This window comes from Macaca mulatta, chromosome 12 (genome assembly GCF_049350105.2).
Source record: "Macaca mulatta isolate MMU2019108-1 chromosome 12, T2T-MMU8v2.0, whole genome shotgun sequence".
NCBI classification, from domain to species: domain Eukaryota; kingdom Metazoa; phylum Chordata; class Mammalia; order Primates; family Cercopithecidae; genus Macaca; species Macaca mulatta.
Genome location: NC_133417.1, coordinates 138,194,180 through 138,219,045, shown reverse-complemented (window position 1 = coordinate 138,219,045; position 24,866 = coordinate 138,194,180). Strand labels below are relative to the sequence as shown.

The 24,866-nt window shown below is 47.6% G+C and overlaps 1 protein-coding gene across 7 annotated transcripts in view; it reads left to right on the top strand.

Moving 5' to 3' along the window:
• The window catches only part of NGEF (neuronal guanine nucleotide exchange factor), a 135,419-nt gene that overhangs the window by 66,367 nt on the left and 44,186 nt on the right, over nt 1–24,866 (top strand). For 4 of the 7 annotated variants that reach the window (XM_001114604.5, XM_077957918.1, XM_077957919.1 and 1 more), the window contains one exon: nt 20,326–20,468. In XM_001114604.5, coding sequence (XP_001114604.1) covers nt 20,326–20,468 — 143 coding nt within the window. Of the gene's footprint in view, nt 1–19,341; nt 20,091–20,325; nt 20,469–24,866 lie in introns of those variants that run through there. The other 3 variants (XM_028831238.2, XM_028831240.2, XM_028831239.2) reach the window with 3 other exon arrangements.

The following is a 24,866-nucleotide window of genomic DNA, read 5'->3' as shown; positions in this document are numbered from 1 at the left end:
TGCTATAAAGATACTACTTGACACTGGGTAATCTATAAAGGAAAGAGGTTTAGTTGACCCACAGTTTTACGTGGCTGAGGAGGCCTCAGGAAACTTACAATTATGGCAGAAGGTGAAGCAGACATGTCTTACATGGCAGCGGGTGAGGGAGAGTGTGTGAGAGTGCAGGAAAAACTGCCATTTATAAAATCCTCAGATCTCGTGAGAATTCACTCATTATCATAAGAACAGCAAGGGGGAAATCGCCCCCATAATCTGATCACTTCCTCCCTCAACAGGCGGAGATTGCAGGTCCTTCCCTCAACATGTGGGGAATACAATTAGAGATGAGATTTGGGTGAGGACACAGAGCCAACCCATATCACGCCCTATGTCTCCTTTCAACTGGGAGTTGCGTCTACGCACTTGATTGGATTCAGGTTAAACATTTTCAGCAAGAACGCATCCAGGTGATGTGTACTTCAAGCTGCATCCCATCTAAAGGCACACATGTCAGCTTGGCCCATTATTTCTGATGCTATGTTTGATCATTTGGTTAATTTGGAAGTTGCCAGATTGCTCCAGAGTAAACGTACAATTTTTCCTTTTGTGACTAATCAGTTATCTGTAGAGTGATGGTTTGAGACCGCACAAATGCACTCTTTCCTATTAGCCTTTCAACCAATGGCTTTTAACATCCATTATCAATCTTTCCTGAATCAACTATTACATTGTTGCAAAATGAGAATGTTCTAGCACTCCTCATACTTACATTAATTGATTTTCTTCTGTGAAGAAGACCCTTCCTTTGTTTTGTGGTTTGTTTTCTTTTGTTTTTGAGTATGACTGTGGACTCACGGTCATTATATTTTTAATTCAATGTGTTTTAATCCATGATTGTCATATTCCTTCTGAGGCTCAAACTGTCACATAGGAGCCCCTCCCAGCTGGCCACAGTGTCCCTTGATATCTCCCTAGCTGTCTTTGAACACTTCCTTGCTTTCAGACACAGCATGCTTTCATATGCTTTCTGTATCTCGGACATGCAATCAGCCATTTTTCCAAGGAGCCCTAGCTCCATTTAGTGGAGAATGGTGTTTAGAAACCAAGATCTGGGAACTAGATGTGTTCATTACTACTGGTAGGTCACTGCTTCTAGGACTATTCAGCAATCAGAGCTAGGAAATTGTACCCATATATGTGTGTGTGTGAATTCACATGCATATCCTAATTCCAATCCTATACACAGTGATGGTTACTCCCTGATTCTGTATCTCACTTTTCTTTTTTTGAAATTTTTTTACTTTTGTAGGTTATTGGGAAACAGGTAGTGTTTGGTTACATGAGTAAGTTCTTTAGTGGTGATTTGTGAGATTTTGGTACACCTATCACCCGAGCAGTATACACTGCACCCAATTTGTAGTCTTTTATCCCTCACCCCCTTCCCAACCTTCCCCCCAAGTCCCCAAAGCCCACTGTGTCATTCTTATGTCTTTGCATCCTCATAGCTTAGCTCCCATTTATGAGTGAGAACATATGGTTTTCCATTCCTGAGTTACTTCACTTAGAATAATAGTCTCCAGTCTTATCTAGGTTGCTGCAAATGCCATTAATTCATTCCTTTTTGTGGCTGGGTAGTATTCCATTGTGTATATATATTGCATATATATAGCATATATATTGCATATATAACATATATAGCATATATAGTGTATATATTGCATATATAGCATATACATTGCATATATATACATATATATTGCATATATATATATATATATTTTCACAGTTTATCCACTAGTTGATTGATGGGCATTTGAGTTTTTTGCAATTGTGAATTGTGCTGCTATAAACATGGGTGTGCAAGTATCTTTTTCGCACATGTTGCTTTTCTAACAGTGAGAACCAGGTCCTCAACAATCAGTATGTTGTGAGACATTGTTCTATTCTACAAATGCACACAGAACAATTTCAGAATGACTCCACCTGTGCCATAATCAGCAGTAAATCTATTGTCTTGGTCGCCAGGGCTTCTGGAACAAAGCACTGCAAACTGGGTGGCTTTTAAACAACACAAATTTGCCCTCTTGCAGTTCTGGAGACGAGAAGTGCCAAAGTAAGACATCATCAGGGCCACACTCCCTCTCAGAGCTGTGGGGAGAAGCTGCTCCCCGCCTCTCTCTGGCTTCTGGTGGCGGCTGGCACCCTTGGCACTCCTTGGCTGGCAGATGCCTCACCCCAAGCTCTGCCAATGTCTTCACATAGCATTCTCCTTTCTCTGTGTCTGTCTGTGCATCCAAATTTCCCTCCTCTTATAAAGACATCAGCCATTGGATTACGACCCACTCTAATCCACTTCAACAAGGATCCTATTTCCAAATCAAGTCACAAGCATGGGTACTGGGGTTAGGACTTGAGCATATATTTTTAGGGAACACAACCCACACCACCAGCTAAACAAAGTGTAAAATTTATCTCTTTTTTTTTTTAGTCCTAGAATAGACCTCAGTCAGGGTAGAAAAATAGAGTACTATGTTGAAAAATTACTGGAACTAAGTATTTTTTTCCTGTGGGGTTATGTTATCAATGACATAATCACTTGGGTTCATTTGTTTTGGTTTATTTTCAATTCTAGAGTTTTTTTCATACTTTTAGATTTCTTTTATTTGAAGCATATAAAACATGTGCGTGGCTTATAAGTCAAAACTATAGGCCGGGCGTGGTGGCTCATGCCTGTAATCCCAGCAATTTAAGAGGCCAAGATGGATAGATCACCTGAGGTCAGGAGTTCGGGACCAGCCTGGCCAACATGGTGAAATGCTGTCTCTACTAAAAATAAAAAATTAGGCGGGTGTGGTAGTAGGCACCTGTAATCCCAGTTACTTGGGAGGCTGAAGCAGGAGAATCACTTTGAACCAGAGAGGTGGTGGTTGCAGTGAGCCGAGATTATGCCGCAGCACTCCAGCCTGGGTGACAGAGCAGGACTCCATCTCCAAAAAGAGAGGTATATATATATATGTATATACTCAGAAAAGTCTTACCCCTAGCCCCAACTCTGGAAGTAACCATTTTTATTAATTTCCCTTTTTTTCTTTCCTTATTTCTTTTTGGAAAAAAAAGAAGTGTGTATATAATTGTTTCACTTCCCTTTCCATCATTAGCTCACAAAAGTAGCACACAACACAGATACTGTATCCTTGGCTTCTCTCACCGACGGTGGGAAATCACTTCCTTTCAGTCCCAACACACCTTCTTCATTCTTATGTCTGCAACGCCATAGCACTCCCTTGGGTGACTATACCATGGTTTATTCAACCAGTCTCCTTAGGACGGGTATTTAGGTTGTTTCTAATATGTTACTTTCAAAAATAATGCCACAATGAATAACTCTGTCTGTATCTTTTTCTTATTTCAGAGTGTGTGTCTGCAGGGCAATTATGAGACGTGGCGTCACTGGGTGGAAGGGTAAATGCACTTATAGTTCTTTTTTTCTTCTTTTCTTTTTTTTATTTTTTTCCCAGACGGAGTTTTGTTCTGTCACCCAGGCTGGGGGGCAGTGGTGCAGTCTCAGCCCATTGCAGCCTCTGCCTCCTGGGTTCAAGCAATTCTCCTGCTTCAGCCTCCCGAATAGGTGGGATTACAGGCGTGTGACTACCACACCTGGCTAATTTTTGTACTTTTAGTAGAAATGGGGTTTCATGATGTTGGCCAGGCTGGTCTCGAACTCCTGACCTCAGGTGATCCGCCCACCTCGGCCTCCCGAAGTACTGGGATTACAGCCGTGAGCCACCACGCCGGCCTACACTCGTAGTTCTATTAGTGTCAAATTCCCTTCCCTATGAGGTTGGATAGTTTTGTTCTCCAATCAGGAATGTATTTCAGTGTCCGTTTCCTCTGAGTTTTAGTTTGGTAATCACAAGAGATTTCAACCTTGAAAATGTAGAGCATTCCACCTTTCAAGCAACTATACAATCAGTAGAGACAGCACAGGAAGTACAGAAACTGAGGCCCTGGCTTTAAGGAAGGGACAGGATATATTCTCAGGAGTTTTCAACGAGAAGAAGTTTCCTTTTGTTGTTCTCTTCTGTCATTGCTCTGACTCATGCCTGTGGAGAAGGCTCCCTTTTCTCCTGGTAAGAATCTATCACTTCTTAACAGAAAACTCAGCTGGTGACAGGTTACAGACTCTTTTTTTTTTAAGAACAAATGCTAATTTCAAATAGAAACTTGTATTTCTGGCAAGACTTTCCTCTGAGACCCCCACAAAAAAAGAAAGGATGAAGAGACCTATTAAGAGCCATCTATCTTTTTAGCCAAAGCTAAACAGAGAAGCAGGCCTAAACAGCTCGCTGACTCTGTGACAAATAAAAGCTACTCCAAGGGCTCAGCAACATTTTAGAAACAGTAGCAATTTAACATGCAATCTTCACTGCATGGAAAAAATGAGACATGGCTTTAAAATTAGAAAAAGCAGCTGCAACTGGTCAGTTCGGGGGAGAGATGAATAGTAAGTGAAAAAAAAGAAAAAAAGAAATTTCACTTCTCTGCGGGTAAACTGATATCCCCCCTGGAAAATAATGGTACTACTTGAGCTCAAGGCACACTCATCACTTTTCCTTTTTTTTTTTTTTTCTTCTTGAAATGGAGTCTCACCCTGTCACCAGGCTGGAGTGCAGTGGTGCGATCGTGGCTCACTGCAACCTCCACCTCCTAGGTTCAAGCGATTCTCCTACCTCAGTCTCCCAAGTAGCTGGGATTACAGGCGCGTGCCTCCACCCCCAGCTAATTTTTGTGTTTTCAGTAGAGACGGGGTTTCGCCATGTTAGCCAGGCTGGTCTCGAACTCCTGACCTCGTGATACACCTGCCTCGGCCTCCCAAAGTGCTGGGATTACAGGCGTGAGCCACCGTACCCGGTGGTACACCCATCCTTTAAGGGAGTAGGAAGGAGAGAAGATTTACATTAATAAGTGAAAGGAAAAGGGTCTGGAAGATGTCCCTGTGATTATTTATCGAGAGAAGTCTGACAATCCCTAAAGAATGTCGACGTGCTTTCAAGCTTCCCCCAGATCTGCTGATTCAGCAAGTACGTAGAAAGCCTCAAAAGCATACTAGGTGCTCTGCCCCTCACAGCGACAAGTGGGGCAGGCTCACTCAGGCCAGGTCCTGTCTCCTTGCCCAGTCTAATAGGACAGAGTTAACTTCCCAATAAAGTGACCAGGGTTTCTGATAGCCCAGATGAAGTGCTCCAGGAGACCTAAGAGTGAACAAACACAGCCAGCCACAGGATGGGATGGGGGACTTCCTGGAGGAGGTGGCATTGAGCCAGTAAAGGTGGGATGTAGCCATGCAGGAGGGCAGGGAAGGGCTTGTGGTGTTAGGGAAACCTGCCTTTGAGTGGAGGTGGTGATTTCTTTGATGACTCATCTGATGGGACTATGGCTTCTGTTTAAAAGGAAGAAGCATTCTGGTTAGGACTTATATATGTGGATTTCTGGAAGGAAAAGGGGAATTTCTGGAAAACGGACTATTTTTATAACCAGGCAGATTAGAATATCAGGTAAGTGCTTTAATTTTGACGATGCCAAGAAGTAATTTACTGTAAAATTTGAATTCGTGATTCTTTGCAATATGAAGAGCTCTTACGGAGGTAGATTTATGTAGTGAATTGCGGTGTTTTTCCCCCAAATAAATCTGGAGACTACATAGCAGCCCATCATTTTCAAGTGGACCAGGCTCCCTATGGCTATGTGAACGCTTTGAACCCATGCTCTAAATTTATGCGCATTAAGGGATTGATGTTGTTTCTTAAAGTAACTTCCTCCCCTCTTATTACATAAGTGACACATTTATGGTAAAAAAAACACGTATGAGTAAAAGTGAAACCGCCTTTGCAAAATGATGACTGAGACAGTGAAAGAGAGCTAACTTAACTGACTCCATCTTGCTTCTAACCTCCAAGCTGTCCTTGTTCATTCCTGGGCGTAGGCTGAACTAACTTTGGGAGAAACTTATTTTATAGTTTATAGCTTAAACAAAGATGGTAACAGCCCTTTCCCAAAGCAGACCTCCTTCTTGCCTGGGGACTAGACTGCCTTTGTAGGACTAACATTAGCCACAGATTAGAAATTATGGTTCAGAAATCATGCAACTGGAGGTTACAAGATTCTGACCCTCCCTAAACTGCTCCTAAGATCAGTGCTTGAGATATTTGCAGACCCTGCACTTGATGGATCAGCTGCTCCCACCCAGATCAATAAACTGGCTCATCTGATCCTGTGGCCCCCCCACCCAGGAAATGACTGAGCGCAAGAAGACAGCTCCGACTTCCTATGATTTCATCTCTGACCAATCAGCACTCTTGGCTCATTGGCTTTCGCCCACCCACCAAATTATCCTTAAAAACTCTGCTCCCTGAATGCTCCAGGAGACTGATTTGAGTAGCAATAAAACTCCGGTCTCCCGCACAGCCAGCTCTCCCTGAATTACTTTCTCTATTGCAATTCCCCTGTCTTGATGAATCGACTCTGTCTAGGCAGCCAGCAAGGTGAACCCCTTGGGTGGTTACAAAAGGAGGAGAATTCCCTTAGAATCCAACCAACCAGCAACAAGTACTATGAAATATTTTTGGTGATCAATCTTCTAGTCCTTTAAAAAGTATATGTGCATGCTTAAAATTCCACATATAAAAGTCTATTTATAAACAAAGTAAGAGCACACTACCATTCCAGTTTTGCAATCTGCTTTTTTATTTAAAATACTATGGATGTCTTTCCAGATTATTAAATGTTCTTCTAAAATAATGTTTAATGCTGTAGTATTCCATTTGAGAAATATGTGATCATTTAAATAGTCAATCTATTATTGGACATTAAATATTTCCCTGTTATAAATAGCACTGTGAAAAACTCCTTGCTGCTCATTTTTTTTTGCACAGACTCTCAATAGTTCACTAGGATATATTCCTAGAAGTAGAATCTCTTTGCCAAAGAGTATGAGCATTTGCAGATTTATGATATGCGTTGTCAGACTGCCCTCTGAAAGGTTGTATCCATTCACACTCCTGCCCCAGGGGCAAATGACAACTTCCACACTGTGGTGACCTCCATGCCTTGGCGACCTCCACACCTTGGCAACCTCCACACCTTGGCAACCACTGGCTGTTCATTTTCAAAACTCTTTGATTGCTGTGTTTCTGATATGCTTTTGAAATACAGTGTTTTTCTTTATGGTGATATTCATTTATTGTGTGCTAATTTGTACGGTGCCATCACCAGTTTCCTTATGAGATACTCTGAAAGAGAAATATTTATCATAGTGAAAAGCTATGAATTCTTGGGAAGAAAGGAATTCTGTCAACATTACAAAGTCAAGGACCCAGAAACAAGCATTTCAGTGGCACGTCACACCTGTATCTCAAACATCTCTCCTAGAGGGACCCATCCCTACCCGAAACACTCGTCTTCTAATGAGACCTCAATTCTTTGGTTTTGGTTTTTTTTTTTTTTTTTTTGAGATGGAGTCTCACTCTGTTGCTCAGGCTGGATTACAGTGGCATGATCTCGGCCTACTGCAACCTCCGCCTCCCAGGTTCAAGTGATTATCCTACCTCAGCCTCCTGAGTAACTGGGAGTGCAGGCACCCACCACCACACCCAGCTAATTATGTATTTTTAATAGAAACGGGATTTCACCATGTTGCCCAGGCTGGTCTTGAACTCCTGACCTCAGGTGATCTGCCTGCCTCGTTCTCACAAAGTGGTGGGATTACAGGCATGAGCCACCGTGCCCAGCCGAGACACCAAATTCTTGAACAATTAGTCCTGGTAACTCAACAAAGAACATTCTACAGGACGTTAAGGGCAAGGTAGTTGTTTCTGTTTCAATAGGAAATGTAAAGTTTTCATATTACCTACTAGCTTTTCATTATGGAAGATACTTTTCCAAAATCCAGTCATTTGTAATTTTCAAGGAACAATTTCTAATTATTAAATACATGCTACTTCTTTAAGTCTACTTTGTTTATGAGTGAATATTTTTCTTTCTTGTTTCATAAAGTTTCGCTCCATTTGGTTAATGGTTAAGGCAATGCATTCTCTGTTACCATAGTGAATGCATTTTAGCACTAAATGTAGGCTACTTAAATAATAATAATAATATCACTTTCTATTTGTTTAGTTAACTTACAAATTGATCTCACTACATTATATATAACTATATAGTTTATGAGGTGATTTAAGATGAATAACTCTGAGTGCAAGGAAGTGGAAGTGGGACTATTCATTCCTTTACAGTTTGAGTTCTTTTCTTTTCTTTTTTTTTTCCTTTGAGACTGAGTCTTGCTCTGTCACCCAGGCTGGAGTACAGTGGCACAATCTCAGCTCACTGCAACCTCTGCCTCCCGGGCTCAAGGGATTCTCCTGCATTGGCCTCCCAAGTAGCTGAGATTACAGGTGCCTGCCACCACACCCAGCTAATTTTTGTATTTTTAGTAGAGCCGGAGTTTCACCATGTTGGCCAGGCTGGTCTCGAACTGACCTCATGATCCACCTGCCTTGGCCTCCCAAAGTGCTGGGATTACAGGCGTGAGCCACCATACCTGGCCTAGTTTGAGTTGTAATTAAGAATATAAGAGCCCTGTGCCACAACCAGACATCCAAATTATGTGTACCTAGGCAACTCCTGATCTCATTCACTTCAAATTTCACCCTCAGCATATCCAATAAATTACACTATTTATTTCCTTTTTTTTTTTTTTTAAGACAGGGTCTCACTATGTTGCCCGGGTTGGTCTCAAACTCGTGGGCTCAAGGATCCTTCCAAGTGATCCTTCATCTTGGCCTCCCAAGGTGCTGGGATTACAGGCATGAGCCACCACACCTGGCCTATAGTATTTACCCCTTAGGTGCTCCTTGCTTCAGGATGCTTCTATTGGTCGAAAGCCCACAGCCAAACCCCCAGACCCTATGTATCCCAGGATCCTTGGTTAGGAATATTCCAGAGAAACCAATATCTCAGGACGTCCCTCGTTTTCAGTTTCAGATAAACACATAAGCATCCCAGCATCTTATCCACGAGTTATCTGGGGCAGCCTGTTTTAGGTAATTCGTTTCCATGAAGGCTATTTCTATAGTCTGCATCTCATAATTGGTGGTATGGCTGCAATTTGTCCAAGTCTTTTAAGGACACACGAACCATCAAAATGCTTAGGAAATTCCAATGTTTCACTAGCCAAGCAACATCCTCCAGGCTGCCTCTAATGCCCAGAAACAGAGCAAAATTCTTGGCCATCATCTATTTTTGATTCAGAAAATGTATTCAGCATAGCAATCTCCAGTCTTCAGCAATTAAGCCCTGAGATGATGGATCTGCTTCCCATGATCATCGAAACTCGTCCAGTGCTACCATCTCTCCTTAAAGCAGACGAGGGTTTGTAGGTGTCTCCTGATCTCTCTGGCCTTTTCCCTAGTTAACCAAAAGCATGACCGTCCACCAGAGCAACACATCCCAAAAGAACAAAAAACATTTCTCACTTCACTAAAACACTGAATCCAGTTTTGATGGTTTTTTTGGACTCACAAAGACAGATCATAACTAGCTACCTCCTCCAAGCTTTAGGCACCAATCTCAGAAGCCATTACCTGCTAGTTCCTAAAGAGATCGGTTGAAGAATCATCACTGACCCAAGACACACAAGATGGGATACCAAGCAAATGCTGATGCTTCAGTCAGTAACTGCAGAGAAGAAAGACTCACACCAAGGGCATGGCACCACCGAGTCCACTGGCTTCCCCGTATTGACTCAGCTTCCCCTTCATGAGTCAGCCCCTTCCCAATGCCTCCTAGAAGTGCTGGTGCTGAGGAAGCAGAGATCAACGGCCTCTTCATAGTTGCCCCCAAAAAGCTCAGGTTCACTGGGAGGAGAAACCGTGCAGGCAGGTGAGAATGCAGCAGTACTAACAGAGGACAGGGCAGGGCCTGGGAGCTGTCAGGAGTGACTCAGCTTTCATCTGGGCAGTCCCAGCCTGGATCGTCCATTAACTCTGTTGAGCAATGAATTACCTACAAGGTACTGAAGATAACAGATGTGTGGGGTCAGACATGTGTGAGGAAAATTAACAGAGCAGCTGCACTTAGGACAGACGGAGGGAGGGACAAAGAGACCAGAGGAAAGGAAGGCTATTAGAGGAAAGTGGCCACTGTGTTCTAAATCAGATTACAGGCTGAGTGCAGTGGCTCACACCTGTAATCCCAGCACTTTGGGAGGCCGAGGCAGGTGGATCACTTGAGGTCAGGAGTTCAAGACCAGCCTGACCAATTGGTGAAACCCCATCTCTACTAAAAATATAAAAGTTAGCCAGGCATGGTGGTGCGCACCTGTAATCCCAGCTACTCAGGAGGCTGAGGCAGGAGAATTGCTTGAACTTGGGAGGCAGAGGTGGCCGTGAGCTGAGATTGCACCATTGCATTCCAGCCTGGGCTACAAGAGTGAAACTCTGTCTCAAAAATAAATAAATTAATTAAATAAATCAGATTAGAGACCTGCAAAGTTAGAGGACAGTCTACAAGACCACTCTCACTTTTGACATGAATGGCAGAGTTTGGGGGTGCCCAAATTCACCCTCAGTTTCAATAAATTGCTAGAAGGACTCACAGAACTTACTGAAAGCTGTTATACTCACCATTACAGTTTATTGCGGTGAAAGGATACAGAGTTAAATCAGCCAAGGGAAGAGATGCATGGGGAGAATCCAGAAAAGTTCTACTCACAAAGCTTCTAGTGGTCTTCTCCCTGGGGAGTCACAGACAGCGCTAACCTTCCCCTCAGCGATGTGTGACGACATGCATGGCACATCATCACCCAGAGACACCCACCTGCGCATTGGTGTCCAGAGTTCTTACTGGGGCTTGGTCACAAAGATCTGGTTGGCTGCCCAGGTGGCTGACCTCAGTCTCCAGCCGTTCTGGAGGCAAAGCTGATATCACATGACCCAGAGACCCCACCCTATCCAGTGTGGCCCAAGGCTCCTGGGTAAGGAAAGACCCTCTTTTCAGACACCACATTCCAACAGCTTAGAGAGCACCTCCCAAGAGCCCAGGGCAAAAGCCAGACCTCTCTTTGGGTAAAGTTAATTCTTTATCGCACAGGGATAGACTGATTTTGTTTTTAACTTATTTCCATAACATGATACGATCCCACATTGATAAATTATCTTCTTGATGAAAAGTAAGGGAAAATCTCCACCTCCACCTCACCGGTAAAGTACTTCTAGCCACCCAACAGAACAGTTTATTTTGGAAAGTCTCCTTGTGGCGAAATCTTTTCATCCACAGAGTGTGGGTTTCTGGGTACCTCAGTGCCGCAGCGACAGAGGCGGTCCCTTCCTGGGCATCTATCCTATCCTTTTCCTCACCTTCCCCCTAGATTTGGGGGTCCATTTAACTCTTGATGCTGTAGCCTTCTGTGGGTCGACTGCTGGTTCTGCCTCTGTGAATTAAATTTGTTGATTTTCAAAGCAAGTAGAAAATGTGTTCTGAGAGTGATAAAAATAAACTACTGTGTTTATGGATTTAAAAGACACAGTTAATTAAAAGCTACCACATTTCCTATATATATTTGAGAAATGTCTTCTCACTACCAAAAAGAAAAAAAGAAAATTCAATGCATTTTCCTACTAAATATAACAATACAAATGTTTTTAAACATTCGATAGTCTGGTGACATACCATGTGACCCTGAAAATAGAATAAGTGAATAGCAATGTGCAGTTCCTTATTTTATACAATATAGTGTTGACTCACTATCCTATATTTCCAGATCTGCCATTAGCCAGCTATGTGGTCTTCAGTTTCTTTTTTTTTTTTGAAATGGAGTCTCACTCTGTCAACCAGGCTGGAGTGTGGTGGTGCGATCTTGGCTCACTGTAACCTCCACCTCCTGGGCTCGAGCAATTCTCCTGCCTCAGCCTCCCGAGTAGCTGGAATTACAAGCATGTGCCACCACACCTGCCTAATTTTTGTATTTTTAGTAGAGACAGGGTTTCACCATGTTGGCCAGGCTGATCTTGAACTCCTGACCTCAAGTGATCTGCCCGCCTCAGCCTCCCAAAATGCTGGGATTACAGGCATGAGCCACCAAGCCTGGCAGGTCTTGAGTTTCTAATTTAACTCTTTGGTCTTGTTCCTTTGGTAAAATAAAAGTATTGAACCAGATAATCTCAGCTTCCATCCACTTCCTTCCAATTCCAGAGATTCTCCCTCAGAATCAAGAAAAACTGTATAACAATAACCAAGAACTCCCGAAGGCTGAAGTTACTATGTAAATAAGAAAGCACTTTGCTTCCAATATTTAACTTTTATAACCCAAAGGAAAAAAAAAATCTTTAGATAAAACACCTAAAATAACTAAATACTTATTTTAAAAAATATAACATTACTTCATTCACCAATTATTTTTTTTCTTTTTGAGACAGAGTCTCACCCTGTTGCCCAGGCTGCAGTGCAGTAGTGCGATCTTGGCATACTTCAAACTTCGCCTCCTGGGCTCAAGTGATCCTCTCTCCTTAGCCTCTTGAGTAGCTGGAACTATAGGCGCACGCTACCATGCTTGGCTAATTTTGTCGTTTTTTCTTTTTTAGAGACGAGGTTTCGCCATGTTGCCCAGGCTAGTCTTGAACTCCTGGGCTCAAGCGACCCACCCACCTTGGCTTCCCCAGGTGCTGGGATTACAGGTGTGAGCCACTGCATCCGGCCCATTCTCAGATATTTATATAGCACCTACTACGTGCCAGTCAGGTATAAATATTTGAAATATTTATCAGTACTTTATTTTGTGAATGATTCAGAACAAAATGTCAGTTAAAAGGAGGTTTTAATAACAGCCTGCCTAATAAGCACTAAACGCAGTGGAAAATGGAACATGTGGAATTTAGCTGAAGGTTACATGCCTTAGAACTCAGTGACTTTCTAAACTGATTTTATAATTACATAGATATTTTTAGCTTATTTTTTACTGGAAGACTTTATGCTCATCTTAATATACGTAATTTCACTTTAATATTTTCTTTTTTTAAAAAAAAAAAAGAACCTTCCTCTTTGGTGCACCAGAGCATAAAAGGAATAGCTCCCATTTAGTGCTACACCAAATTCAGGGACGGTGAAGCCACACAAACCAGGCGGTCCTATGTTTGCCCATAGAGTGTTTTTCTTTTTCTTTCCTTTTCTTTTTCTTTCTTTTTTTTTTTTTTTTTTTGAGATGGAGTCTCACTTTGTCACCCAAGCTGGAGTGCAGTGGTGCAATCTCGGCTCACTGCAACCCCTGCCTCCTGGATTCAAGCGATTCTCTTGCCTCAGCCCCCCAAGTAGCTGTGACTACAGGTGCGTGCCACCACGCCCAGCTAATTTTTGTATTTTTACTAGAGACAGGGTTTCACCATGTTGGCCAGAATGGTCTCAATCTCCTGACCTTGTGATCCGCCTGCCTCGGCCTCCCAAAGTGCTGGGATTACAGGCATGAGCCACTGTGCCTGGCCTCATAAAGTGTTTTTCTCTGGCCCCTGATGAAAGATGAGTGAGGCAGCAGGGTGCCCATCCTGAGGAGCCCATGGCTTCCTGGAAGGATGCCCTTGTGACAGAACATCCCAGTGCCAGGCAGCAACTGCAGGTCAGAGAGCAGAAGGGGCCTGGTGGGGACACCCAATGTGCCTAGACCTGGAAGGGCGAGGGTGTCAATAGGAGAGCACAATCCTAGGGGAGGGAACAGCACTTGGAAAAGCCAGAACCTGGAAAAGTGTGGAGAGGCCAAAGCCTCAGAGAGCTAGGGAGGCCAGTAATCCCCACCAAGATCACAAAGGCATGGGACAGTCGATGAGGGACCTGTCAGAGCACAAGGGGCCGGGCGTCACCCTTGGTGGCATGGAATTCCAACCAAGATGTTTGAACAAGGGAGGGACAAAATCAGACCCATATTGCCCGAAAGGGACAGAGAGAAGGATGGCCTGGGGAGAAGAGGGATTTGCAATAGTCCAGATACCAGGGAAAGAGACCACTTGTGGGATCCAGGGAGCTTGGTGAGCCATTGGCACACCGGGTGACAGGAAGTACAGAAGCGGAGGCCACCGCCCAAGTTCTACGTGGCTCCTGGTTTGCCACAGGGGAGGGGAACTGGGGGAGACGGTGGGTGCACTGTCAGGTATACTGAGTTTTAGTTGTTTAGGGGCTACTGTGGACTGAATATTTATCTCTCCTGCAAAATTCCTTTGTTGAAATCCTACCCCATGAGGTGATGATATTGGAAGGTAGGGACTTTGAGAAGTTGGTTTAGAAGGCAGAGTCCTCATGAATGGGTTTAGTGCCATTTATTTATTTATTTACTTACTTACTTATTTATGAGATGGAGTTTCACTCTTGTTCCCCAGGCTGGAGTGCAATGGCACGACTTCACCTTACTGCAACATCCGCCTCCTGGGTTCAAGCGATTCTCTTGCCTCAGCCCCCTGAGTAGCGGGATTACAGGCACCTGCCACCATGCTCAGCTAATTTTTTTTTTTTTGCATTTTTAGTAGAGACAAGGTTTCACCTTGTTGGCCAGGCTGGTCTCGAACTCCTGACCTCAGGTGATCCACCCACCTCAGTCTTCCAAAGTGCTGGGATTACAGGTGTGAGCCACCGTACTCGGCCCTTAGTGCCCTTTAAAAGAGACCTCAGAGAGCTCCCAAGCCCTCTTTCTAACACATGAGGATACAAGAAGTCAGCTGTCCGCAGCCAGGAAGTGAGCCCTTCACAGAACCAGCCCATGCTGGCACCATGATCTCAGACTTCCGGCCTCCAGACTGGGAGAAATAAATTTATGTTCTTTATAGGCCCCCAGACTACAGCACTTTGCCTGAACTAAGACATAAATTGATACTAAGAAGTGAAGGTGCTGCTTAAAATGTGGTAGTGGTAATGGGTAGAGGCTAGGAGAGTTTTGAGGCACGTGCTAGGAAAAAAGCCTAGATTGCCATGGATGGAATTTGAAAGGTGATTCTGGGCCAGGCCTGATGACTCATGCCTGTAATCCCAGCACTTTGGGAGGCCAAGGCAGGTGGATCACGAGGTCGGGAGTTCGAGACCAGCCTGGCCAACATGGTGAAACCCTGTTTCTACTAAAAATACAAAAAGTTTAGCCAGGCATGATGGTGCGCACCTCCAATCCCAGCTACTCGGGAGGCTGCGGCAGGAGAATCACTTGAACCCAGGAGGTGGAGGTTGCAGTGAACCAAGATCGTGCCACTGCACTCCAACCTGGGCAATAGAGCGAGACTCTGTCTCCAAAAAGAAAAAAAGAAAAGAAAAAAGAAAGGTGATTCAGGAGAGAACCCATAAAGAATAGAGGTGAGCTGTCAAGAACATTTGTATCTTCTTAGCCAATACTAATTCATCGTGAACAGAATGTTGGTTGGTAGAAGTATGGAGTTTACCATACCAGTTACCATTCTAATGAAGCCTCGGAAAACAATGAGGAGCATGTCATTGGACACTGGAGAAAAGGCCATCCTTGTTATAAAGTGGCAAAGAACCAGGCTGAATTGTGCTTTGTGGAAGGTAGAAATTGGATGTTTAGCTGAGCGGATTTCTGGGCAAAGTGTTGAAGGAGTGGCAGCCAAATGATTTCTGAATAGCCTTTTGAGTCATTCTCCCCTTGTCTGGAAGAATCGCATGTGTTTTCAGCCAAATGGTTCTATGTCCAGTCCTGTAGGGTCTAAGAAGTCCAACAATCTTCCTTCCTTCATTTTGTCCCACTTTCTCAGTTTCCTCAGGCCCAGCTGGCACTGTTTCTGCTGGTAGAATCTCACCTCTATTCTTGGCTTTTGTTGGGACGGTTAAGTCTGTGATTCACACCCACACTCATCTCCTTATCAAATGGTCTGTCCATCACACGCTTGGTGTTTTCTTCTGAATGTTTTCTCATAGTTTGTAATATAGAAAGGCTGAGAATTCTTTCAAATCTTTGAGTTCTGCTTACTTTTTGCCTAACAGTTGCGTCTTCAAATTATTTCTCTCTTCTCAAATTTTACTATGTTTGTCAGGAAGAACCAAGCCACTCCTTCGACACTTTGCCCAGAAATCCACTCAACTAAATATCCAATGTCTACTTTCCACAAAACACGATAGCTTCACACCTCTGACAGAGAAGCATAGTATGAGCCACCAAATAATGGACAGGCACAGAGTAGACAGTGCCCTGCCCAGCTGTGGGGGTGACAGTGCCACACCAGTGAGCACTGAAGGCAGAGCATCAAGGCAGACAGCATTATTCTCCAGCTTTGGAGAGTCTTCCTCATGGAATTTGCCTTGCTAGGCTTTCAACTTACTTGGGACCTGTCACCTCTTTCCTGTTCTCTTCCTTCCTCCCTCTCTCTCTTTCTCTCTTTTTCTATTTCTTCCTTTTGGAATGGGATTTTTTATCCTCTGCCTGTCTCACCATTGCATTTTGGAAACATAGAATTTGTCTAGTTTCACACGTTCACAGCTGGAAAGGAATTTTTGCCTCCAGATAAATCACACCTTGGGTGTCACCCACATTTGATTGAGATGATATTTGGATGAGACTTTGGACTTCAGACTTTAGAGTTGATGCTGGAACAAGTTAAAACTTTTGGGTTGTTAAGATGGAATGAATGTATTTTACATGCAAGAAGCACATGACTTTTGGGGGACCAGGGGTGGAATATTATGGACTGACTGTCTGTTTCCCTCCTTCCCCCAACATTCACATGTTGAAATCCTAACTCCCAGGGTGATGGGTATTAGGTGGTGGGGCCTTTGAGAGGTGACCAGGCCATAAGGGTGGATCCCTCATGAATGGGATTAGTACCCTATAAAAGAGACCCCAGAGAGGCCAGGCGCGGTGGCTCATGCCTGTAATCCCAGCACTTTGGGAGGCCGAGGCGGGTGGATCACAAGGTCTGGAGATTAAGACCACCCTGGCCGATATGGTGAAACCCCGTCTCTATAACATGGTGAAACCCCATCTCTACTAAAAATACAAAAATTAGCCAGGCATGGTGGCGGGCGCCTGTAGTCCCAGCGACTGGGGAGCCTGAGGCAGGAGAATCACTTGAACCCGCGAGGTGGAGTGAGCCCAGATCAAGCCACTGCACTCCGGCCTGGGGAACAGAGTGAGACTCCATTTCAAAAAAGAGAGAGAGAGAGAGAGAGCCCAGAGTGCTCTCGCCCTCTCTTTGCATCATATGGGGCTACCATGAGAAGTTGGCACCATGAGAAGTTGGCACCATGAGAAGTCGGCAGTCAGTGACACAGAGGAGGGCCTTACCAGCATGAGACCATAGTGTCACTCTGAGCTCAGCCTTCCAGCCTCTGGAACTAAGAGAAATGTGTCTGTTGTTTACACTGGGTTCTGTTGACACCCTGTATTAGTCTGCTCTCACGCTGCTGATAAAGACATACCTGGGACTGGGTGATTTATAAAGAAAAAGAGATTTAATGGACTCACAATTCCACTTGGCCTCACAATCACGGCAGAAGGCGAAAGGCAGGTCTTACATGGCAGCAGGCAAGAGAGAGAATGAGAACTAAGCAAAAGGGGTTTCCCTTTATAAAACCGTCAGATCTCGTGAGACTTATTCACTACCAGGAGAACAGTATGGGGAAACCACCCCCATGATTCAGTTACCTCCCACCGGGTCCCTCTCACAACACGTGGGAATTATAGGAGCTAGATTCAAGATGCGATTTGGGTGGGGACACAGCCAACCATATCACACCCAGTCTATGGTATTTTGTTATAGCAGCCAGGACAGCCTAAGATGTGTCATGGCCGGATGGAGATGGCCAGTGAACAGGAACACACCAAGGGCAGGAGATGGCTGCATGGAGGTACCTGGGTCCATGAGCGTGAGTCAAGGAAGGGCGGTGCTTGGCTTGGGAAAAGACCAGATGGTTGTCTCAAATATTCTCAGAATATTCTCAGGCCGTAAGGGCATGAAGCGATCAGACCTGCCCATTCTGCCCCAAACGAGGAACCAGGGCTAAGTGGCAGCTTTAGGGACTGGCTTTGAGTCTACCGGAGCACGAGCACGCTTTTCTAGAGTCAGAGCTGGGGAAGTCAGACCAAGTGGGAAGGAGACCTCCCTTCCAGGCAAAAAGTTTAATGCTTCTCAGCTTCCTCCCCAACCCTCCCGTGATCACAACTGCCTCATTCAAGACTAGTTAAGGATCCTTTAAAGCCAAACAATTAACGAGTAACTGCACCGCTGCCACTAGGAACGTTTACATCCCCCCAACTAAGAATTTGTTAATTTAAACAAAGGTCAGGTGGGTGGAGCCTGCAGGGGACTATGCTCCGCACTCCACCCCTGCCCCTGGGGTATCCTCGGGGCGTAAACAGGACCGGGCCCGGCTGCAGGCGCAGGCCGCGGTCACCCAAGGGCCCACCCAGGTGAGCCGGCAGGCCTCCGGAAAAGGACACCGGGGCAGCGTGCCAGGGGCCTTTGGGCGGCGGGGCGGGGTGGAGGGGGCATCTTGTTAGATGTCCTCGCCACACCTGAGCAGACAGCATGATCCCTAAGCAGAGGGCAGCTTGGCTCGGTCCGCAGGCACCTCCAGGCCTCGCTCTTCCAGCTGGCCTTTCTGCTCTTTCTGATCCGCGAGCGTACTGACCCAGCTAACGCGAAGGCGCAGAGTCCAGGAGTCGATGTCACCGGGCAGGGCAACCCGGCAGAGGTTTCGGGCACTTGGTTTCTCCTCCTCTCGTGCCCCCAAACCCACCCCGGACCCGCCAGGGTCATGCGTAGCTGAGGGTAGCTCGTCGTGCGACCAGACTCGCCCGGGAGAGACCTCCGCGCTGGCCCCCTCCCCACCGAGAGGCTCAGGAGCGGCCTTGCATGGAGCCCCTGAGACCCCAGTCTCCGCCTGGAGCAGAGACAAGACGGAGACCCTCTCCAGCGGGGACACATTCCCCGAGGCCAGGCTCGAAGCTTCAGAGCCGGTCACCGAGCTGCGACCCTGCGGGAGACCGCAGGGGGTGCCCGGCTTGGGCAAGGAGGAGGTCTGAGGGGACTGAGGGGCCGAGGGTGGCCTCGCCCGCCCCTTCCAGGCACGCCCCGCCGCGAGGAGGGAGCGGGCAGGCAAAGGCGCAGCTCCTGGGCCCCCACGGCTCTGCCCCTCTCCGGGTCGGGGCACGGCGGCGAGGGGGAGGAAGGCGCGGGCCCGCGGGAAGCCCCGACCCTCAGTCGGCGCCCGCGGGGCCGGGTCGCGCCCAGCCCGGGCGCCCCCGCCACGCCGCCGCCCGGCCTCGCCCCCGCCCCCGCCGCGCGCGCCCCTCCCGCCTCCCCCGTTGCCGTGGCAACCCCGGGAGCCTCCAGGCGCGCGCCCGCCCGCGGGAGTGCTCGGCAGCGGTGGTGGCGGCGGCGGCAGCTCCGGTCGAGCCGCGCGCGCTGCGACCCCGCTCCGCAGCCCGCTTGTCGCCCCTGACTCAGCCCCTGGCCCCGGCGTGGCCCCCAACCAGGCCCCCGCACCCGCCCCGCCGCCGGCCCCATGGAGCTGCTGGCCGCTGCCTTCAGCGCCGCCTGCGCCGTGGACCACGACAGTTCCACCTCGGAAAGCGACGCGCGCGACTCGGCGGCGGGACACCTGCCCGGCAGGTGAGGACGGGCGCCCGTCCCGGCCCCGGCGCGCCGCCCCCGCGTGCCTCCTTACCAGCTTGCGCCCCGGGTCCCGGGCACCCCCTGCGAGGCCTATCCCCACTCCCCCGTCGCGGGCCCCCGCCGCCCCCGCTCCCACCCCCGGGCCTCGTCGGGCCCGTACCCCATCCGGTGGGTGATGAGCCCCGACCCAGGCCCCTGGGACCCCGGTCCCTGCCCGGAGTCTCCTCCAGCGCCCTCGTCCCGGGCGCCCTGGTCGTGCGCGTCCCGCTCGGCATCCCCTTTCCGTGCCGCGTGGCCTGGGGACGGGAGGATCGGAATCCGAAAGGGACCGGGAACCGAGTGACGGCGAGGGACGCCGGGTGGCTTCCTGGCCGCGGGACCCGTCGGGCTGTCGGAGCGGCGCCGGAGAGTGGGCACGGTGCGCCAAGTTTCCACCGCCTGCCCGGGAGCTCCAAAACCATGGAGGTTTGGGCGGGCTGGTGTGGAAATGAATCACCCAGTCGCGCCCTGGTGCGGTGACAAAAAGGGCTTTTGGGGCCCGCCCGGCCGGGAGGGGCTGCGGCGGCTGTGGTCGCTGCCCCTGGACGGTCCCGGGTAAGGTCCGGCTGGCCAGCAGCCGCCTGTGCCCACGCCCCTCGCGAGCCAGCCGAGGTGAATCCTCGCTTAAAAATAACCAGTGCCTGTCCTCCTTCTCTGGCAGCGAGTCGTCCTCCACCCCGGGAAATGGGGCCACGCCCGAGGAGTGGCCGGCCCTGGCCGACAGCCCCACCACGCTCACCGAGGCCCTGCGGATGATCCACCCCATTCCCGCCGACTCCTGGAGAAACCTCATTGAACAAATAGGTGGGTGTCTTCGCGGTAGCTGGGCTTTATTTGGGAAACGCGGGTCCCTGGAGGACTCTGAGGGTCCTCCTGCTCATGGGAAGTCGTTGTGTTTCATACGAAGGAATGCGTCTGACATGGGTAAGGAAAGCTTTTGACATGTTTGGCCCTAAATGGTTCCGCAGGCAAAACTGCTGCATTTTAATAGCGCTGCACAAGGGGGCTTTAGCGAACATTTCTGTCCTGCTCTCTGCGGAGAGGTCTATTTACCCAGCTTTTGTCTGGTGGGAGGACTCTCTGACCCCTTATCACTCCTGCCAGAAAGAAGGGATGAAGCAGCGCTGCTGAGCTGTGTAGTGGGGAGGACTCCACTATCCCCCATCAGGGAAGACCTGGGAGCCAAACTGGCTGCTGGGAGCAGAGTTGGGCTAGAGGGGGAGGTGTGTGAAGGGGGTGGAGGGGTTCTGGGAAAAGCCTGGTGCAATTCAAGAAGAGGAGGCAGTGGCCAACTTTGCACAGGGGAAGGAAAGGCGAAGCAGGGAGGAAGCAAGAGCCCCAGAGGCCCTTGGCTTAGGAAGGGAAGCCTCTCCAGGAATACGGCCGGGAAGGGAAGCCGAGGCTCAGCCTGTGTGGTCCAACTGCTACATAACTGCACCTGAAGCGCTGTGAATAGGGAAAAATGGATTCAAATAGTGACCCAAGAACTTTAATACTTGCATTTAAAAAAATCACTAGTGACATCAAGCTAGTTCTCATGTCGTCACGAGAGGCACCCGGGAATGAATAATATAGGTTCCCTTACTCTGAAAATGGTTCCGGCTGCTTAGAAAGTCTTTTGGTTCTTCATTGTTGTCAGAGCAGCCGACAGTCTATCTGTTAAACAAAAATTCTAGGTTTGGAAAATTTCTTCACTAAATGTATAATTACTGTCCTCCAGTCCCAAATGCTTGGACAGACGCGACGTGTCTCCAGTGGGGAAGTGGAGCTTCCATCGCCACAGGAGACCCCGTGCTTGGGAGTCCTTTCCCGGGCAGCCCACTCTTCCCTAGCAGGGATCTTGCTAAACTGAGCCCGGAGAGGAGCTGAGCCCTTGCGAAGCTGAGGGGGTGGAGCGCACACTGCATGCTGTTAAGCCGCGCTGACTCCAGGAATTTTGTTCCCAGTGGGCCCCCTCCACGTGTCAGGCTGGGTAGTGGTGGTGGTGGCGGCGGTGGCGGCTTTTCCTTTTGTTTGCTGGGGGAATGGAGAAGGTCTGATCTGAAACTGATGCCAATTAGAAAATCCTTATTTTAAAACAAAGGCCCCTGACAACCCCTTTCTCCCAGCTCTGCCACGCTGTCACATCTGACTTAGCATACACTGTAGACTTTGACCTCCACCCTCTTGAAAGGGCTCCTCTTCTGCTAAGATCAGTGTCATGACCAGGAAGAACATCCATGTTGGGGAGGAGATCGCGCCTCCCTTCTGCACTATGGGTATGTGGAGCTATCTTTCTTGGAGACGGCTGAACCTGCTGGGCCAGTGGCAGAAGTCCGAAGCTGGCAGGCAGGGTCCCGAGCTCTAGTGCCTGGTCGCTTGGGGCATCACTGTGCTCAACTGGGAAGCAGCAGGGCCTCTGATGTTCCTCCCGCTACCTCCTGCAGCTGTCTGCTGCTGTCATGGTGAATGTCTTTTCCTGGCTCCTGGGCCTGACCCATAGTAGCTCAACAGATGTGTTGATTGACAGCCCAGGGCTGTCCCTGCCCTCTTCTCACCTCTGTCATAGACTTGAGGTCTGTGCTAAACAGATCCCCGCAACAGCCTAGCTGCCTTCAGCTCTGTGAGTTCAGCAATTCTTTGCCAAATGTTAGGAAAGGACGGCAGCTTCCTAAAGCTGATTAAGGGGGAAGAAAAGTGGGAGTCTTCAGTTCCACTTGGAGGTAATTCCAAGTGCAAACCTTTACAGGTAAAGGTTATTTCCATTTAAAGTTGTGCCGACTAAATGTACAATACATAAAATAGGAAAGCATGATCTATTGACAGTACGTTGACTACAGAAATTTAATATGTTAGTATAGTTTCTCAGGTAAAGAAAACTTATTCGTTTTGTAATCTGAATTTAAGGCAAATAAAAATGAAAGGTTATGAGAAATGGTTACACACTGTATCAGGTAACTGTCTAACACCATAACTCCAGATACATTGGTGTCTAAATTTGTATTCTCAATACCGCAGAAAAAAGTATAAAGTTTTGAGAAGACTCTAAGGTTACTTGTATTGACAGTCTTTGTCTGCAGGTAACAATATCTATCAAAAAGTGATCTTAAACAACAAAATGCCCCATCTCAGTTAATGAGTCCAAAGGTAGGAAGTTCCAGAGTTGGTTCATGCAGCCAAACAGTCACGCTGCTTGCCTCCTCCAGGTGGGCCTTATGTTACAAGATGGCTGCCATAGCTCCAGGCATCACATCCTCAGGGAGCCATGTGTGAAACAGGAAGGGCGGTTTGTCTTCAAGTGTCTGTAGAGGAGGGACAGCTTTTTGACAAGCCTTTAGAAGGTGTGCCCTTACTCTCCTTGACCAGTATCTTAATCAGTTCCAGTTGCTGTAACAAGATACCGTATACAGAATGGCTTATAAATAACAGAAGTTTATTTCTTACGGTTCTGGAGGCTGGGAAGTCCAAGATCATGGTGCCAACAGATTCAGCATCTGCTGAGGGCTGGCTCTCTCTGCTTCAAAAATGATGCCTTCTTTGGTGCATCCTCACAGGACGGAAGGGGCCAGGCAGCTCCCTTCCACCGCTTTTTAAAAAATTATTTATTTATTTATTTTGGGGACGGAGCCTTGCTCTGTCACCCGGACTGGAGTATAGTAGCGCAATCTCGGCTCACTGCAGCCTCCCCCTCCTGGGTTCAAGCGATTCTCCTACCTCAGCTTCCTGAGTAGCTGGGATTATAGGCGCCTGCCAATACACCCAGCTAATTTTTGTATTTTTAGTAAAGATGGGGTTTTGCCATGTTGTCCAGGCTGGTCTCAAACTCCTGACCTCATGATCCACCCACCTCAGCCTCCCAAAGTGCTGGAATTACAGGCATGAGCCACTCTGCCTGGCCCTATCCACCTCTTTTATAAGGGAGGGCATGAATCCCTCTCACAGAGGCAGTGCCCTCATGTCTTAGTCACTTTCCAAAGGCTCCATCTCTTAAAACTCTCACACTGGGTATTAGGTTCCAACGTATGAATCTAGGGGGACACCAGCACTCACACCACTGCAGTCAAGCTATGCCTCATGCCTGTGTCTAACCCACCACTGGCAAGGGGCAAGGAACTATCCTGGTAGGTTTTCGCTCTTTGGCCCAGGCTGGTGTGAAATGGCACAATCTTAGTTCATTGCAACCTCCGCCCCCTGGATTCAAGTGATTCTCCTGCCTCAGCCTCCCGAGTAGCTGGGATTACAGGCGCCTGCCACCACACCTGGCTGATTTTTGTATTTTTAGTAGAGATAGGCTTTCTCCATGTTGCCCAGGCTGGTCTCGAACTCCTGACCTCAAGTGATCTGCCCGCGCTGGCCTCCCAAAGTGCTAGGATTACAGATGTGAGCCACTGCCCCCGGCCTTATGGTAGGTTTTGATCAGTCAGTCTTTACTCACTTCTCCGAGCACAGATTGGGTCAGCACCCAAACAGAGGCCCTCCCCTTACAACCGGGGAGAGGGGCGCAAGGGGGTGCGGGAGAGGCAGTCAACAGCGTCTGCCATGGGGTGACTTAAGAACTATTATTTTCAACCCAGCTACCCACAATGCTGATATTTTTGTCTTTGTTCAGCATATGTATCACAGTGAGATGTTCAAGATAGTATTCACCCATGATTTACCGACTATAGCACACATAAGACATATTTTTGAGCCTTCAAAAATATGCCAAGTGAGACACTTTTGTGAAGCTTGGAAACTGTTTTTTTTTTTTTTTGGTTTTGTTTTGTTTTTTGAGACGGAGTTTTGCTGTTTTGCCCAGGCTAGTGTGAAGTGGCACGATCTCAGCCCACTGCAACCTCCACCAGGCGCCTGGGTTCAAGCTGTTCTCCTGCCATAGCCTCCTGAATAGGTGGGATTATAGGTGCCTGCCACCACACCCTGCTAATTTTTGTATTTTTAGTAGAGACGGAGTTTTGCCATGTTGGCCAGGCTGGTCTCGAACTCCTGACTTCAAGTGATCCACCTGCCTCAGCCTCCCAAAGTGCTGGGATTGCAGGCGTGAACCACCACACCCAGCCTTGGCAACCGCATTTTTAAAAGGTGTTCAACAAGTAGTTGAGTACCTACCATGTAGGAGACACTGCACTATGCACTGAAAAGTGAATTCAAGTCAACCCCTGAAACTTGGTTTCTTTAAACCTCTGTAACCGCAGTGTCAGAATCACAGGATAGTGATAGCCTGAC